The sequence below is a fragment of the Staurois parvus genome, unplaced genomic scaffold (genome assembly GCF_062004578.1).
Source record: "Staurois parvus isolate SC_StPar_1 unplaced genomic scaffold, SC_StPar_1.0 ptg000126l, whole genome shotgun sequence".
NCBI lineage: Eukaryota > Metazoa > Chordata > Amphibia > Anura > Ranidae > Staurois > Staurois parvus.
In genome coordinates, this window is record NW_028317922.1 from 478971 (window position 1) to 495151 (window position 16181).

General features: G+C 38.7%; 1 protein-coding gene across 3 annotated transcripts in view; it reads left to right on the plus strand.

Moving 5' to 3' along the window:
* The window catches only part of ATG16L1 (autophagy related 16 like 1), a 55496-nt gene that overhangs the window by 13941 nt on the left and 25374 nt on the right, over positions 1 to 16181 (plus strand). For all 3 annotated transcript variants that reach the window (XM_089672328.1, XM_089672329.1, XM_089672326.1), the window contains exons 2-7: positions 1070 to 1163; positions 5896 to 6001; positions 8889 to 8962; positions 9142 to 9393; positions 11565 to 11630; positions 14268 to 14351. In XM_089672328.1, the coding sequence (XP_089528454.1) occupies positions 1070 to 1163; positions 5896 to 6001; positions 8889 to 8962; positions 9142 to 9393; positions 11565 to 11630; positions 14268 to 14351 (676 nt within the window). The remainder of the gene's footprint in view (positions 1 to 1069; positions 1164 to 5895; positions 6002 to 8888; positions 8963 to 9141; positions 9394 to 11564; positions 11631 to 14267; positions 14352 to 16181) is intronic.

Consider the following 16181-nt stretch of genomic DNA (forward strand, 5'->3'; position numbering starts at 1 on the left):
ACATGTCCCCGTTTAAATTGAAGAAAAAGAGAGGGGCAAAAAATGCACTGGAAGGCGGCAAAAACGCGCATGCGGAAACACATCCGTAATGCATCTGCACTGTGTTTCTATAGTGTGAACTGGCCCTTAGAGCAGTTACACTTGAATTTATTAACCCAAGCTTGTACTTTGGAATTTTCTGTAGGAGAGTGTGGCATGGGCTTGGTAGAGATGATTTTGACAAATGCCTGTGCAGCACCAACCAGGCCACACAACAGCTGATGTCACCCTGGAGACCTACAGATATATGGGGAGAATAGAAGGGGATAGTGATCCTGGCAGAGTTTAATTCAGTACCATGGCACACTGCATGGCAAGCGTTCTAATGTCTTAGAAAGTCACAGCATATATAATACGGTTGCTACACAATAATATAGATGACCTTTTGTGACCAGATGGTTTTTGGAGCTGTGAATGTTTGATACTCTTACGTTTTTCCATTGGGAATGACAAGAGAAGTCATCTGTGTCCAGAACCAATGTGCTCCTGCTTTGATAGATGAGAGTCCTCTGATGGTCAGGTTTGCTACCAAGTTAAATTGTATATGAGCACATTTCCTTCTAAGTGTTAATTAAAATCAGAATAGTAAACTGCAGTAGACATAATGAAATTGATTTACTAAAACTGGAGAGTGTAAAATCTGATGCATCTGTGCATGGTAACCAAACCGCTTCTAACTTCAACTTGTTTAATTAAGCTTTGGCAAAAAAAAAGGAAGCTGATTGGTTTCTTTGCAGAGCTGCACCAGATTTTGCACACTCCAATTTTAGTAAATCAACCCCACTGTGCCTGAAAACCTGAAAAGCTGACAGATAATGGCATTCTACAATAATATTCACAATAGTGTTCAAAAGATCCAGTGGCTCAGTGGTTAATTGCTGTGGCCGAGGACTGCTGTAGAAAGATATTGACTTCTTTGGGGAATGAGCATCTACATGGCATGGGTCAAGGGCATAGAGCTTGCCAGCTGTGGATGATCCCTGAGGCAGAGAGGTTTCCTCGCCTACTGATTGCTATTTTCTCCCAACAGATAACAGGTTGCTTGAAAAATCTGACCTTCAGTCTGTTTTGGCCGAAAAACTACAAGCGGAGAAGTATGATCTACAGAGCCGACATGACACCAGGTAGTGCAGGCGACAAGTGTAAGGCCTTCATTCATGCATAATATTTCTTCTCTTTATTATAGGTTCATTTGTGAGAAGTATAGCAAAGAAAAATAAAGGCATTGTTCTTGCTAACAAAACTAACCATTTTAAAGTAGTACTTATTTTGAAAGTGCACCAGACCTATTTACTTATTTATTACAGACATATTATATATTGCTGCAGATGTATGCAGCACGTTACATACTATTATTTATAGAGGTTATATATAGAGTTATATATATATAGGTTATATATAGAGGTTATATAGAGGTGAATACAAATGCAGTGCTTTTCAGGCTGTTCACTGTTCAGTTTTTGTAAGCTTCCATTGCTGCTATCATTTGTGATTTATCAGTTCACATTTGCGCAAAATGACCTAGTGAACAGTATTTTTATGATGATCGTCTTTTGCACTAATGGCCTTATATCTTCCACCGTTTGATATACTTAAGTCCTCATGCACACTGGACGTTTTTACAGCGGCTGTTTTTGCCTTTTGGTGTTTTTTTTTTCTACAGCCAGTAAACTCCCCAGCATGTTATCCTACAGTCAGGTCCATAAATATTGGGAAATCGACACAATTCTAACATTTTTGGTGTTGCTGAGCTCACCGGTGCGTTCCTTCTTTTTAAGAATGTTCCAAACAGTTGTTCTGGCCACGCCTAATGTTTTTGCTATCTCTCTGATGGGTTTGTTTTTTCAGCCTAATGATGGCTTGCTTCACTGATAGTGATAGCTCTTTGGATCTCATCTTGAGAGTTGACAGCAACAGATTCCAAATGCAAATAGCACACTTGAAATGAACTCTGGACCTTTTATCTGCTCAATGTAGTTGGGATAATGAGGGAATAACACACACCTGGCCATGGAACAGCTGAGAAGCCAATTGTCCCATTACTTTTGGTCCCTTAACAAGTGGGAGGCACATATGCAAACTGTTGTAATTCCTACACCGTTCACCTGATTTGGATGTAAATGCCCTCAAATTAAAGCTGACAGTCTGCAGTTAAAGCACATCTTGTTCGTTTCATTTCAAATCCATTGTGGTGGTGTATAGAGCCAAAAATGTTAGAATTGTGTCGCTGTCCCAATATTTATGGACCTGACTGTATGTATCCATGCACACATAGATGCACACATGGATGCACATGACTGCAAAAAAAACCCCCAGAGCTAGTGGATTTCTCTAGGAGTTTTGTATCTGTAAAAATGCTCTAACGCTGACAAACACAGTAAAACGCAGCAAACCAGCATTTTTGGACTTTTTTTGAGCAAAATAAAAACACTTTTTGTTTTTTGGCCAGAAGAAACGCACACGTGAAAAAAAACACGGCTGAACGCTAATGCAAAAATGCTGAAAAACTCACATATTTAACACGACTTTACACAGCTAACGTTACCAGCGTTATTAAAACGCCCCGTGTGCATGGAGCCTAAACTGTTACTAAACCCACAACAGTAAAATCAGTCTGTATATGCAGTAAAATGTGCTTGTTATACTCACTGTGAGGATAATTCTGTGCATTGTGTAAATAGGCTGCTTCACCCTGTTTTCTCTGATCCAACCCTTCTTCCAATGTCCCCCCTCTTATCTCCTGATAAGACCTATGTGTGGAGATACTGTGCACATGCTCAGCTTGGTGTGTATTGCTAGAGAGGTTTTTTTTTTTTTTCCTTGGGAGGGTGCATGTGATCAGCACAGGACCAATCAGTGCTGTCCAAATAAAGGTCAGGGGTTCTGCATCCTCTTAGAGCAGAATGAAAACGCTTCCTACAAGCTTTAACATGCCCTTGGCTGGACAATGATAGAAGTCACAAGACTGCTATATACTACTGATGAGAAAAGTTATTTAGCAGTTTACATTTACTAAAATAATTGCATTTCCATGTTGTGTTCTATGGGAGACCAGATATAGTGAATGCAGGTTCCTGGGTTTAGTAACACTTTAAAGCCCAATCTTTTTTCCCTTTTGTAATAGAATGTGCTCAGATGGTAGCTGTGGCAGAAAGGTACCATACAATACAGTCTCTGGTAGGGATTAATGGTTCTACGTTTATTTTCACACAGTTAACAGAAAATGTTTCACTTCAGCAGTGAACAAGAAAACACATTTCTGCCTACTTCAGCAAAGATCTCATGTCCGTGCAGTAGGCTTTTGTTCAGCCTCAACAACTCACAAGCTGATGATTGAATTCTCCACATGCTCCTGCACAGTAAAGTCTGCCCGAGTTAGATGGTGATCCATAGAGTTTTTCAAACTTGGCCCTTCCCAAGAGGCTGACAGAAGGACAAGTAGATCAGGGCAGCCAACCTGCAGACCCATTTGATTTCTTCTACAGCCCATACTGCAGGCTCAACCGAAGACTTTTATGATGAGCCTCTTAAAGGCAGACTGACCTATTTTCCTCTCCAAGCTTCCCTGGAGCCAGGGACCACCCCAGTCCACATTCTTCATGACAAATATCTCCCATCCACCCCCTCTTTTGCTATTTTAGCCACACTCTTTATAGTCTGTACTATCATATGTTATGACTTCTACCTTGAAAATTCTTTAAAATACCTTGTTTTCCTTTTATTGCTTCCTACCCTTCAGCTCTTGTGCTGTAACAGCCACATTCCACATCACATGCACACATGTAGGGTGGAGAAATAGATGGCTGTGACTGACCAGTAGAGATGAGTATTGGCGACATTCATACTCATCTCTATTCGAACATCTAAATTCGAACATCTGGGCCATTCACCACCCAAAAACACATGTAAACAAATGGGTGAGATGCTAGTGACTTCAATGGCGTTGGCTAAACATGGACATAAGTCCAAGGGGCTCCGATGTCACCAGCATCCCGTCCCTTGTGTGCTGATTGGAGTTAAAAAAGGCACAACTTAGATGTTTAGATAGATGAGTTTGGAGGATGTCTGTGCTCATCTCTACTGACCAAGTCTATTAGATCTCAAAGCACAACGGACAATGTGGACAAATTCTGGTGCCTATTGGATCACTCATAACATATTTATTCATGCTGCACAAATGCTCACAACCAGGGTGGATTTGATTTAAATCACAATTTAAATCACTAGTCAGTAAGGCTTGATTTAAATCATAGTTTTCTACATAGACTAATTCTTGCTGGTATAACTTTAATATGCAAGTAGATGAAGATTTTTAGAATAGCTTTTCATATTAGTTTTTTTTTCCCCAGTTTAATAGGTTAATCATTCATATTTGGACAACTTTTCTGTTGTACTTAGGAAGGAGAAAAATAATCATTACCTTAATAATAACAATTTAAATAAATTTATTCAACTGAAACAATAACATTCCAGCATATGATATTTGCTTAAACATCCATGTTTGGTAACTAATTTGGCTAAACAAAATATATATATTTTAAGAAATTTAGACTGTCAGCCCCTTCCTCCTCACACTTAGTTTCACTTTCTTCTTGTGCAGATCTATTCCACTCCAAACAATCAGAAAAATATTGTTTCTATTCACTGAACTTCTTGAAACTTAGCACTGAAGGGGTTGATTCTGTATTCATAGGTTTGTAGAAGTTAGGATTAAGGTCTTTCTTAACTCTGTTCATGTTATAACATTTTTGCTGTGAAGAAGAGGCATGTGATCTCCGCTGAGTCAAATTCAGTTTTGAGAACTGCAAAGTAAACCAAGGATCTGTGATAATATCTTGTAGGCAGAGAAACTGCCCAATAATCTTACAAAACCTCTGGAAGAGCATGACATTGTGAATGGATTAATGGAATTTATTTACCAAAACAATTAAACATATACAGCCTTATTCTACATAATTAAAAAACTAATCTTTATTTCATGATGGAAAAACCTTTGGATGGTAATATATTATCCTCAAAAAGCATTTTATTGAAAAAAATCGATTTAAATAAAAAAAATCTGATTTTTAAAAAAAAAATCATTGATTTTTATCCACCCTGCTCACAACTCATAAGCTTGTGACTCTTAGCTTAAAGTGATTGTGCTTTATAACATAAAGATGCTTGAAGGCATAAAGATCATCTTTTCCCCTCTGCCCATTTATTGCCAGATCAGAAACTTTCTCAAGGAAGAGCTGATCATCAAGGTTGGATTTTTGTTGCCCTTTGCTATTGGTTTTCCCATGATAAGCTGATGTTCTTCCCTACTCATTTGTAGGCATGACTTTGTTCAGGTGATTACAGATGTGCCTGTTTATGGAAAGATCTTTGGTTGGTCTTAATGTGCCTAAATCTGCCACTGGTGTCTGTAGGTAACTTAAGAACTCATCAGCTGCTACTAATGAAGGGTTACTCACAGTATAATTTTTTTTTTTCGTTCATATCATGCTAAGGACCTGAGTTGTGGTCAAGCCAAAGCCATAGTATGACTTTCTGACTTTGTGAGTTTTATCATAGATAGGTACATCAATATGCGTTCTGATATCTGTCTACTCATATGGCAACTGACAGAAACTTGTCACAGACTCTTGGTATTAACAAACCACAGGCATTGACGACTACAAAGTATGCCTGAGCTTATACTTGCTGATAACATTTTGCATGGCTGTCTAGCCAATGCTTCAATTATTGAAGACACTGAGCTTGGAGGTTCTACTACTACCGGCTGCCTCTTTGTTATGGTAAAATGTAATAAGGATTATTTTTGAATATTTTTCACAATGGTGGATACCAAACTTTTTCATTTCTTCACTATAGCCCAGGTCCGGATGGAATGCGTAATGAAGCAATATTACAAGATATGGCTCAGATGAGGATAAAACACCAGGAGGAACTGACAGAACTCCATAAAAAGCGTGGAGAGGTAACGGATATGTAATGCTAATTACCTGCTTGTATGGAAGCACAAGATGCAGTTCAGCTGCAGCATTTGAGTTTTAGTATAAATACATTTCATCATAGTTTATTAGTATTTATTTTTTTTCTAAGTAGCAAAAGTGGTTAGGTGAATGCAAACTGATAGGATGGATAAAGCGTAACTTCATTTTTGTTGAGAAAAAACATTTCCTTTTGAATTCTCATTACATTGCAATGATGCACATTCCTACCTTTTTGTTTCTTTGAAGAAAAATCTGTTTGTCCCACAATGTCTTTTGGACACTGGTTCTGAATGGGAGTGGTCAATTCATTTTAATCAGCTGGTGCACTTGGAGTGCTCTGCTGAGAAAAGTTGCAGTGTCTCTATTCCTTCTGATGTGATTAACCCTTGGGGAATATCTTACCAAAAATTTACAATTTTGTTGCAGAGGATGCCTAAAACCTGACTTGTATCTTAGTTCAGAGTTCTTCACACATGCAGGAAATGACATTTCTGGAGGTGTTCTGTACACCAGCTCTGCATAGAACGCTTTCAGATGCCATATTGTGTTGACTTTTTGGAAATTTGCAGTGGCTGAAGTTTAAAAAAAGATAGGTAATTTTTAATAACATTCAATTACAATATGGCAAATTGTATATGCTATATTAATTTTTTTCTCACTTTATTTCCACAAAAGTGGAGGTACTCTTTAACATTTTCTTTAAATATATTAGGGTGCTTTTATTCAAGCTTTTTTGTTCCATTTATTTATTGTTTGTGGTGCATTACTTTATGCATTACTGTCCAATCATACAGTCTTTGTAGCCGGATAGATATTTGGTCAGTGTGCCATCTCTCACTTAAACTGATTAAGGGACAGAGACTAGAAGCTGAACTTGAAGTTGCAGGTATGGTAGAATATGTGGACCTACAGTATGATAGTTTGGGGGAGGTTTGCAAAAACTGGTGCATTCAAAATCTGGTGCAGCTGTGCATGGTAGGCTGTTTTAATTTCAGCTTATTCAGTTAAGCTTCAACAATAAAACCTGGAAGCTGATTGGTTTCTGTGCAGAGCTGCACCAGATTTTGCACCATGCAGTTTCAATAAATAACCCCCTTTGTGTATTGGGAGAGGGTGGTAGTTGAATGTGGACAATTGGTACAAGAGAAGACAGAACTAACTGTGAATGGGGAAGGGGGGGCTAGAGAAAGCAGTGAGTATGGCAGCTGATCTTGAACTTGGGGGAGTGGGTAGATAGAAGACCAACAGCATCAGTGGTAGCCAATTATGTACCAATTTGAGTATAAGTGTAGCTCTGGGCCAGATGATTGTGACTGTAGGAAGGAGCTAGAACAGAAACTGATAGTTGACTTTACTTTCAATGACTGCCTTTCATTCACATGGTTACAAAATGCTGCTGGAGTTGCTTACGTATTGCTGTCCCAACTCTTGTCACTGTCATTATTGCTGAACGGATTTATCCACATGTACTCTAATGTAGCAAATAATGTAAATAAAGGCATATGAAAAGGAGGAAATCCATTTACTATGTACTGTTACCTACCTTCTATACTGTTAATATTTTTGGTGAGAGTGGGCCTTTAAATGGAAACCATGCTTTTAAAAGCATAAGTACATCAGTGTACTCTTTTAACTACTTGCTGATCAGCCCATGTAGAGATACTGTGGGCCGGCGGCATTTCTGCAGCAGAACATGTACGTGATCTGGCATTTCTTGGTAGGGGGCGCGCACATCCTCCTCCTCATCTGTGCTGTTATTCGATACAGCACAAGCCAATCAGCAGGTTCCGGCTGAGCGAATGGCAGGACAGAGCTCTGTGTTGACAAACAACACAGAGCTCTGTACAGACAGCAGCAATGAGTCGTTTCTATTCGTCCTGCAAAGCAGGGAGTAAAAACAGGCACTTCGCATAGTAAAAGCAGCACATACTATACACATTGTTATGCACACAGTTAAAGTATAACTAAAGGCAAAACTTCCTGTTAAAGTATAGCAAAAGTATATATTCCACCATTTGATATACTTAAACTGTTACTAAACCCATAACAGTAAAATCAGTCTGCATATGCAGTAAAGCATGCGTGTTATACTCACAGTGGGGATAATCCTGTGCATTGTGTAAAAAGGCGGTTTGATCCTGTTTTCTCTGATCCTCCCCTTCTTCCAGTGCCCCCCTCTTATCTCCTGATAAGACGTGTGGAGTCACTCTACACATGCTCAGTTTGATATGTATTTCTAGAGAGGTTTTTTTTTTTTTTCTTGGGAGAGTGCATGTGATCAGCGCTGTCCAAACAGAGGTTAGGGGTTCTGCATCCTCTTAGAACAGAATGAAAACTCCTCCTACAAGCTTTAACATGTCCTCGGCTGGACAGTGATAGAAGTAGCAGAGACTGCTATATACTACTGATGAGAAAGTATTTAGCAGTTTATATTTACTAAAATAATTGCATTTCCATGTTTGGTGTACTGTGAGAGACCCAGATATAGTGAATGCAGGTTCCCGGGTTTAGTAACCCTTTAATTCCTGTCATTTCATTATGGAAAATAAACTAGAAATTAATATCTCCAAGAAAAAGTGTAAGGGTCCCTCATTATGGCCATAGCAGGTGGTTGGACCTACAAGCTCAAACTACCAGTATTTATTTTTAAAAGGTTTTTTTTTCCATTGCATGTGAAAAAAAAAAATCATAATAGCGTGAGGTTTCTCGTTCACATGGTTTTTTATTTATTTACTTTAATCGTTCGCCACTAATTGAACTTAGTTAATAGTAGCAGTTGTGTGTAGCCTCAGGGAAGATGACCATTGTAGATACACTGTTCGATCTGTTTTCCATGGGCGGTCAGTAAATGTCCATGTCCCTCCCTGTTAGCTGGCTCAGACGGTTATAGAACTGAATAACCAGATGAATCAGAAGGACAAAGAAATCCAGGCTAACAAAGAGGCGTGAGTAGAAAACCTTTTGTTATTCTTTACTTTTTATGATTTGTTTTGCTTTTGCTTCACCTGTTATTTCTGAAAATGTAGCTTACCATGTTACAATTATCTTGAAGTGACCTTGTTGTTGTATAACCCCGACAGTTTTCTGCCATTCTGAAACCCCACTGCACTGTCTACTTTTTTAGTATAGAGGAATATATGCGTTCCATTAACACTCTGGAGACAGAGTGCCAAGAATTAAGAAATAAACTGCAAGAACTGGAACGAGTTAATCAGACCTTAAAGGACGAATACGACGCCTTGCAGATTACTTTTACCGCTTTGGAAGAAAAACTGCGGAAAACCACTGAGGATAATCAGGAGCTTGTAACCCGCTGGATGGCTGAGAAAGCTCAGGAAGCTAATCGCCTGAATGCAGAAAATGAGAAAGACTCAAAGTGAGGCTCATTCACTTTCATTTGTACCACCTTCAGAAGCAGTAATGTTTATTGTTTGTGTCACTTGTTAGGCTAGGTTCATACCACTGCGTTTCTCTGGCCGTGTATGCGCACACATAGCAGCCTGTTCATTTGAATGGGCTGCTGAAATGCAGGCAAAAAGTCCCTACACCTTTTCAAAAACATGGCCGCAGGGAAATCACATTATGTTTTTGCATCGTGTGTTTCCATGTGCTAGAAACTGCGCTGCAGTTTCTGGTGTGAGGGAATGCCATTAAGGGTTAATGGCACCTCAGAGTGTCTGCTTAAAAGCAGCACATTTGTGATGTGACTGACAGCATGTGCAGGGAATGCATGTGGTTAGATGCCTTCCCACACCAACAATAGTGGGAACCTAGTCTAAAGGCACAGGAAATACTGTTTTTGTTTTTAAAAAGTGTGATTTTAGCTAAACCAATTAAATTAACATGATCACCTACTCTAAAGGCAGACAGGTGGGGTGCTTTATTATTCTGTTCTTGTTGAAGGACACAATCCGCAAAACAATGAACAATACATTTCATATTTAGAGTACTTTGCAGAGGGTAGATGGTATCTAGAAAATATTATAAATAGAAAGTGGGCAGTAAAAGGCTATGTATGCTATAGGATATTGATTCCTTTTTTTCTCTGTGCATTAGTGTAAAGATTTTATAGCCTCCAGCATGTATGCTAGAGCAAGCAGCACAATCAGACCTTAGAGGACAGTACAACATCCTTATCAATAACCTTTAAAGCTTTCATGGTTGGTGGACTACAATCCTCTGAGCATGCGCTTCTAAAGAGAAACCAGAGATGTGATTTTTTTTTTTTTTCAAATATCTGTTAAGCAGCAGGTTGTTTTTCTGCCTTAGGCCAACTATAGATAAACGGATCTTTTCTACAGAATGACAGGCAGGGAGACAGCTGTCCTTTTAGTTATAGCTTCACAAATCCACCAACCCTGCTGCTACTTTTTGAGTTACATGCCTAATGGACTATAGCTTCAGACGTACAGTTGACTCCTCTTCTCATTGGCCAAGTTGCACAGAGACAATTCAAGTTGTAAGACAAGTGCTCATTATTCCACTCTAGTGTAGTCCTTAATGAGCCAATTGTTCCCAAAGAAAATTGTTAGGCAGGCCATAGAAGATGTAATTTTCTTTTCTTCAACCATGGTGTTCAGGAAAGAAAATTGCTCAAGTTCCTCCCACTGAGCTATTGTGTTCTCCTGGTGGGAGGGTGCAGGGAGCCTTCCCTGCTGGGAGAACACCTCGATTATTGCTAGCGGCTATGATCGCAAGAAAATTCCGACAGGCTGGTTGTACCCAAGTTGTACAACAATTGAACTGGGTACAATCTGCCTGCCTGTAGATGGTTCGAATCTCAGATAGTCCCCACTGAACCATCTGTGGTTAGCTTTAGGCTTGGGAGCTAAATTGGGCTTTTTAAGGCCACCCATAACCATCAATGAAAGTAAAGTTGAAGCTTCTTAATCAATTATACTGCCAGATGTTATTTCTCAGAGACACAAAAACTGTTTAAAATTTAGCATTTTTGTGTCTATTGCATTTATTTAATAATTACATAGCATTAAGCAAGTCTTTAAAACTTTATTTTAAAGTTAAGTATATGACTAAAAAGTGTGTAGGATGAGGTTACTTTCAGATGACACTGAACACTGGTTTAAGAAAAAAAACATTCTATTCAAGTGTATTTTCTTAGCTGCAAAGTGTACCTACTGTTGTTCAGCCTCCTCCAAATTCCTTTTTCTTTTTTTTTTTTTGTTCTCTGTGGTCCCACTATATGTAGGAATGTAGCCAACCTCCCTTACTTCCTCCTAAGCTGAACTCGGAGCTATGGGATGTGTAGTGTGCATATGACAGCAGCTAACATGCACTGCTTGTTCCAAACAAATAGAAGTGAGAGGGAAAAGGAGAAGTTCCCTTAGCTCTTGTTCACAATGTGCGTTTTTTCATTTTGGGTGACATCACTGATCAGTAGTGAAAGTTAAGATTACAGGTGATCGGTGTGTGTATATGTATGTATGTGTGTATGTTTGTGTGTGTATGTGTGTATGTATGTGTATATATATATATATATATATATATATATATTTATATATTTTTGTATTTTTTCTTTCAATTCTCTAGGAGGAGACAGGCACGACTTCAAAAGGAACTGGCTGATGCTGCCAAGGAACCTCTGTCTGTGGAGCAGTAAGTATGATCATTTTATCAAGAGTTCTTGTCCAGGTAACAGGAAATTAGCATGTTGATATCTTTGTTCAATGTAAGTTGCCTAGCAACACAAAAAATAAAAAAATACATATATGTATTATATATGTCTAGAGCCAAAAAAATAAAATGTCAAAAATGTGCAATATTTGTAATAAATAAATAAAAATGTACCATTATATGTGCAATAAGCTACTCTTAACAAATGTATACCTCACACAACAATGTGACCATCAAGTAAATATGTCAACTCAAAAGTGCTTACAAAGTGCAAAGTGCAAATAAAGTGCTTCACGTTATTATAAAGTGTTTATCCTCCTGTGTTGCAAACAGTGTTTTGGCTGGATACCCGTCGTCCACCACAGAACACACCACCAGTAGAAACAGACTCACTGAAAAGAAGTGACCCCTTATAGTAATACGTAGGTAGAAAATCACTTGTTTTCTAAAACTGACACATTGTGGGCTTGTTTATTGGAAGTGTTCCTCCTCCAATTGCCAAGTCCACAGTATTGCTAGCAATTGCATGAAAGAGAGAGACCTTCATAGGCAGACATCTTAGTTGCAAAATAAAAACACTTAACCACCTGCCTACAGGGCACTTATACCCCCTTCCTGCCCAGGCCAATTTCCAGCTCTCAGCGCTGTCACAATTTGAATGACAATTGCGCGGTCATGCAACACCGTACCCATATGAAATTTTTATTATTTTTTTGTGACAGATAGAGCTTTATTTTGGTGGTATTTAATCACCTCTGGATTTTTTATTTTTCTTAAACAAACCAAAAACCACAGAAAATTTTGAAAAAAAAAAATGTTTTTTCTTTTTGTTATAAAATTTTGAATGGAAGTGATTTTTCTCCACTGATGTGCGCTAATGAGGCTGCACTGATGGACACTGATGAGGAGGCACTGGTAGGTGGCACTGATGGGCATTGACAGGCATCACTGATGGGCACTGATATATGGCACTGATGGGCGGCACTGATGGGCAGCACTGAAAGGAAGCTCAGATGGGCACTGATATGTGGTATTGATGTGCACTGATAGGCACTGATATGTGGCACTGATGGGCACTGGCACGTGACACTGTTCAGATCTGACAGACAGCTGGCACTGATGGACACTGACAGGTGGCACTTCTGGGGTCACACTGATCATCAGGGCACACTGATCATCAGTGCCCTGATGATCAGTGTACATGTCCCCTCCGCGGAATGCCGATTAACAACTCTCCTCTCCTCTCAGCTGGAGAGGAGAGAAATGCCGATAACAGGCATTTCCTTGTTTACATGTGATCAGCTGTGATTGGACACAGCTGATCACATGACCGAGCTGACATCTTTGGGTCTTTTTGTGGATTGGTGATCCGCTGTGTCTGAGGGACACAGAGCACCGCCAATTGCCGCACTGCGCAGTGAGAATGGGAGGATGTCATATGACGTCCTCCCAGAACGAGAGAACCACCTTGTGCCCGTCATTGCACTATATGGCAGGGGGAGGTGGTTAAAATAACACTTGTACAACACTAGTGCTTCACTCAGCACTAAAGAAACTAATTGCTCACTAATGTTAGGGACGTGTGCATCACACTGCACCTTTCTATATGTGTATGCGCGTCCTGGCAGCGTAATGACCTCACCATGTCTTAACCCCACCTGTCATGTTTTATTAAAAAAAAAAAAATACAGTTATGATTAAAAATGTTAAAGGACTTTCAACCCATGCTTCATAGACATTAATTTAAAGAAAATATTTCCAGATTTTCTTCAGCTCTCCTATGAACAAGATTCCCAGTTTTTGAAAGAAGATAGTCTTAACTGATTTAAAACGAACAGTAGGGGCCTGTTCACACTGAATGGAATCCAACATATTACACAGCAACATAGTTTACCACAACGCTCAGGAGGTGACCTATCTGTGCTTTATGGTGCACTGCCTTGAAAAAAATTAGTTAAAAAAAAAAAAAGATGTATGCATGTATTTATTGGTAAAGTGATGGTCTAGCATTAGACTAGTGTCACTGGAAATGTTGAACTGAATTCTTTATCTTTTTTTGTCTGTCACACAAATAATTTTTTTTTTTTTTTGCCATCGGAGGATAATGGATCAATAGCATATACCAGGCTTGGGCATAAAACTGTTTGCTGACATTTCCTGTACCTGGGCAGGGATCTTTTTCATATTATTTGACAATAGATTGTAATGCAAAACTTTGTACAGCTTAAGGATAATGGTCAAATGTGACAAGTACACTGTTATGCCTGTGGGTAGCCAAGTACACAGTTTTTTGGAACACAAGTATCAAGCAGGTTTTATAATAGCAAGTGTTTTACTTGTGAACTGTTTGCTTCCTTTTTTTTTATTTTTGTATGGCTTAGACACAAAATAACATTGCCTGTTTACTTGAATGTAAAGAATACTGTTTCTAATTTAATTCACTTTCTGCCTGTCTGACACTGTTGTCATTCGCCCTTCTATTGTATACTTTTAAGTACTTGAACATGCTTTTTCCTGTTTCTAATGGCTGTGCATATTGATATGCTAACATAGCTGCTTGGTGTAAAGCTTCAATGGGCTGGTTAGTTTAACATAGGGTGTGTATTTCCCCTCCTACAGAGATGATGATATAGAGGTGTTAAATGATAATGCTGATGTCTCGGGGGATGCTGCAGCAGCACCACCAATTGGGCGAACCTCCAGGTGAGTGGGGACTCCTTGTATGTTAATAATATAGGTAGGGAGTTTACTGGTCATTGTGTCCTCAAATCAGAGAGACTGCATGGGGTTATAGTTTGCTACTATGTGTCTTTTTATATTTATAAACTTACCAGCTGTTTCATCATTTTAACTCTTGAGAATGTCCTGTTTTGTTTTGTGTTCTCACTTGTAGTAACCCTACTCTTAACTGAACAATCTCCAGACACCCAAAGAACTATAATTATGATAGATAATAAATTGCACTGATTTGTGTGTCACCCCTTCCCCCCATGCAGAGACACATAAATGCCAAACTATGTGCACTTATCCTCTATAAACCTTGTCAACATTCCTGCAGTGCTAAGCCTCACACATTTTAAGGCTTTGTTTTACCAGGGTTGTTGTCATACATTTTGCTGCAGTTCACAACGCAAGCAAAATGTAAGGACACATAACAATGTTTTCCACAGAATGTGTTTAAACCATTGTGTCTCACTGAAGTGTGTTTTAAAATAGTTCACAATTCAAGTATCCAAAATGCAGGAGTTGAAGTTTACCGTTCAACAGAATGTTTCTGCAAAACAGTGTGCTGGTAGGCACTCTGTTCTAAGGGGAGGCTTTTCACTAAAAGCTAAAGCTGACAATGTACAGCAAAGTTGAGAATTTGACTTCCAGATAATCATATTTTGCAGATGAGTGTACAGATATGTAAGCTTATGTGTTTTAAATATCTGTGCAACAGACACCCCTGATGCCAGCCTTGCCTAGAAAGAACAATAGTAGTTAGCTAGGAGGAAGGTCAGACAGGTTCAGTAACTTCCACTCAACATCCACATAATCGTAGTCATACCTTGGTGCTTGCCTGGGATAAACAATATCCATAGATATTTCAATATTTGCTTAGTGTATCCAAAATCATCGTTATTGTGCTATGGTTATCTTATATCTATTGATGAGTTTACTGGACCCAACATTTAGCGTGTTAAGACAAAAATGCTGGTAAACGCCACTTTCATGTTTGCTTGAGGAGGTCCTCTAGTGATAAGTTAGCTGGAGCTCCCAATATGTTCTGTCCAAGACACCATATTCCTGTGCAGAAAGGATAAACTTGGATGTCTGAGTAGATGCTTAAAGAGACCCTGTCACCAAACCATTCATTTCAACAAACATATCATAATATTATATGTGCATTTAACATATTTTACATGTTATTTACCTGTGTAGACATTCAAAAGCCTTGCTGCTGGGCACCGCCATATTGTCAGCAGACTCTGAGCTTTCGCCTAATTTACACTCAATAGTATTCCCCTTTGCTTTCCCCATCTCCCCATCTTTTCCCCCCTTATTTAATGTAGTCACTGAATGTTTGAAAATGTAGTGATAGTGGTAAAAATAGACCCTAAATGCTCTCCTGTTTACTCCGAAGTATTAAGAAATGAATGTGTTTAGTGGATAAAAGTTACTAAACTTTTAAATCTTAAGCTAATATATCATAGTGTTTGCTAAATATAGATTGTATTCTAAAAACTTTAATATACAAACATAATCACGTGAATATAGAATTTAAATTAAATTTAAAAGTTCTGTATTGAAATGTGTTTCAACTAGTTTGTTGTGCTCCTGGTGATTTTTCTTTAGTTTGTGATAGCAGGGAGTGAATTTATTTTTGTTACTTTGTTTCTTTCCTCTATCATTCATATGCTTTCCATAGTAACTAACCTGCATGTATGTTGCCTACAAACGTACATTTTGGCACTCCGTGTAGGATCCATTTCATACTAGCTCTTTAGTTTGTCTTGCCTGTAGCTGAATGTTGTCTTGGTGTCTTGTTGT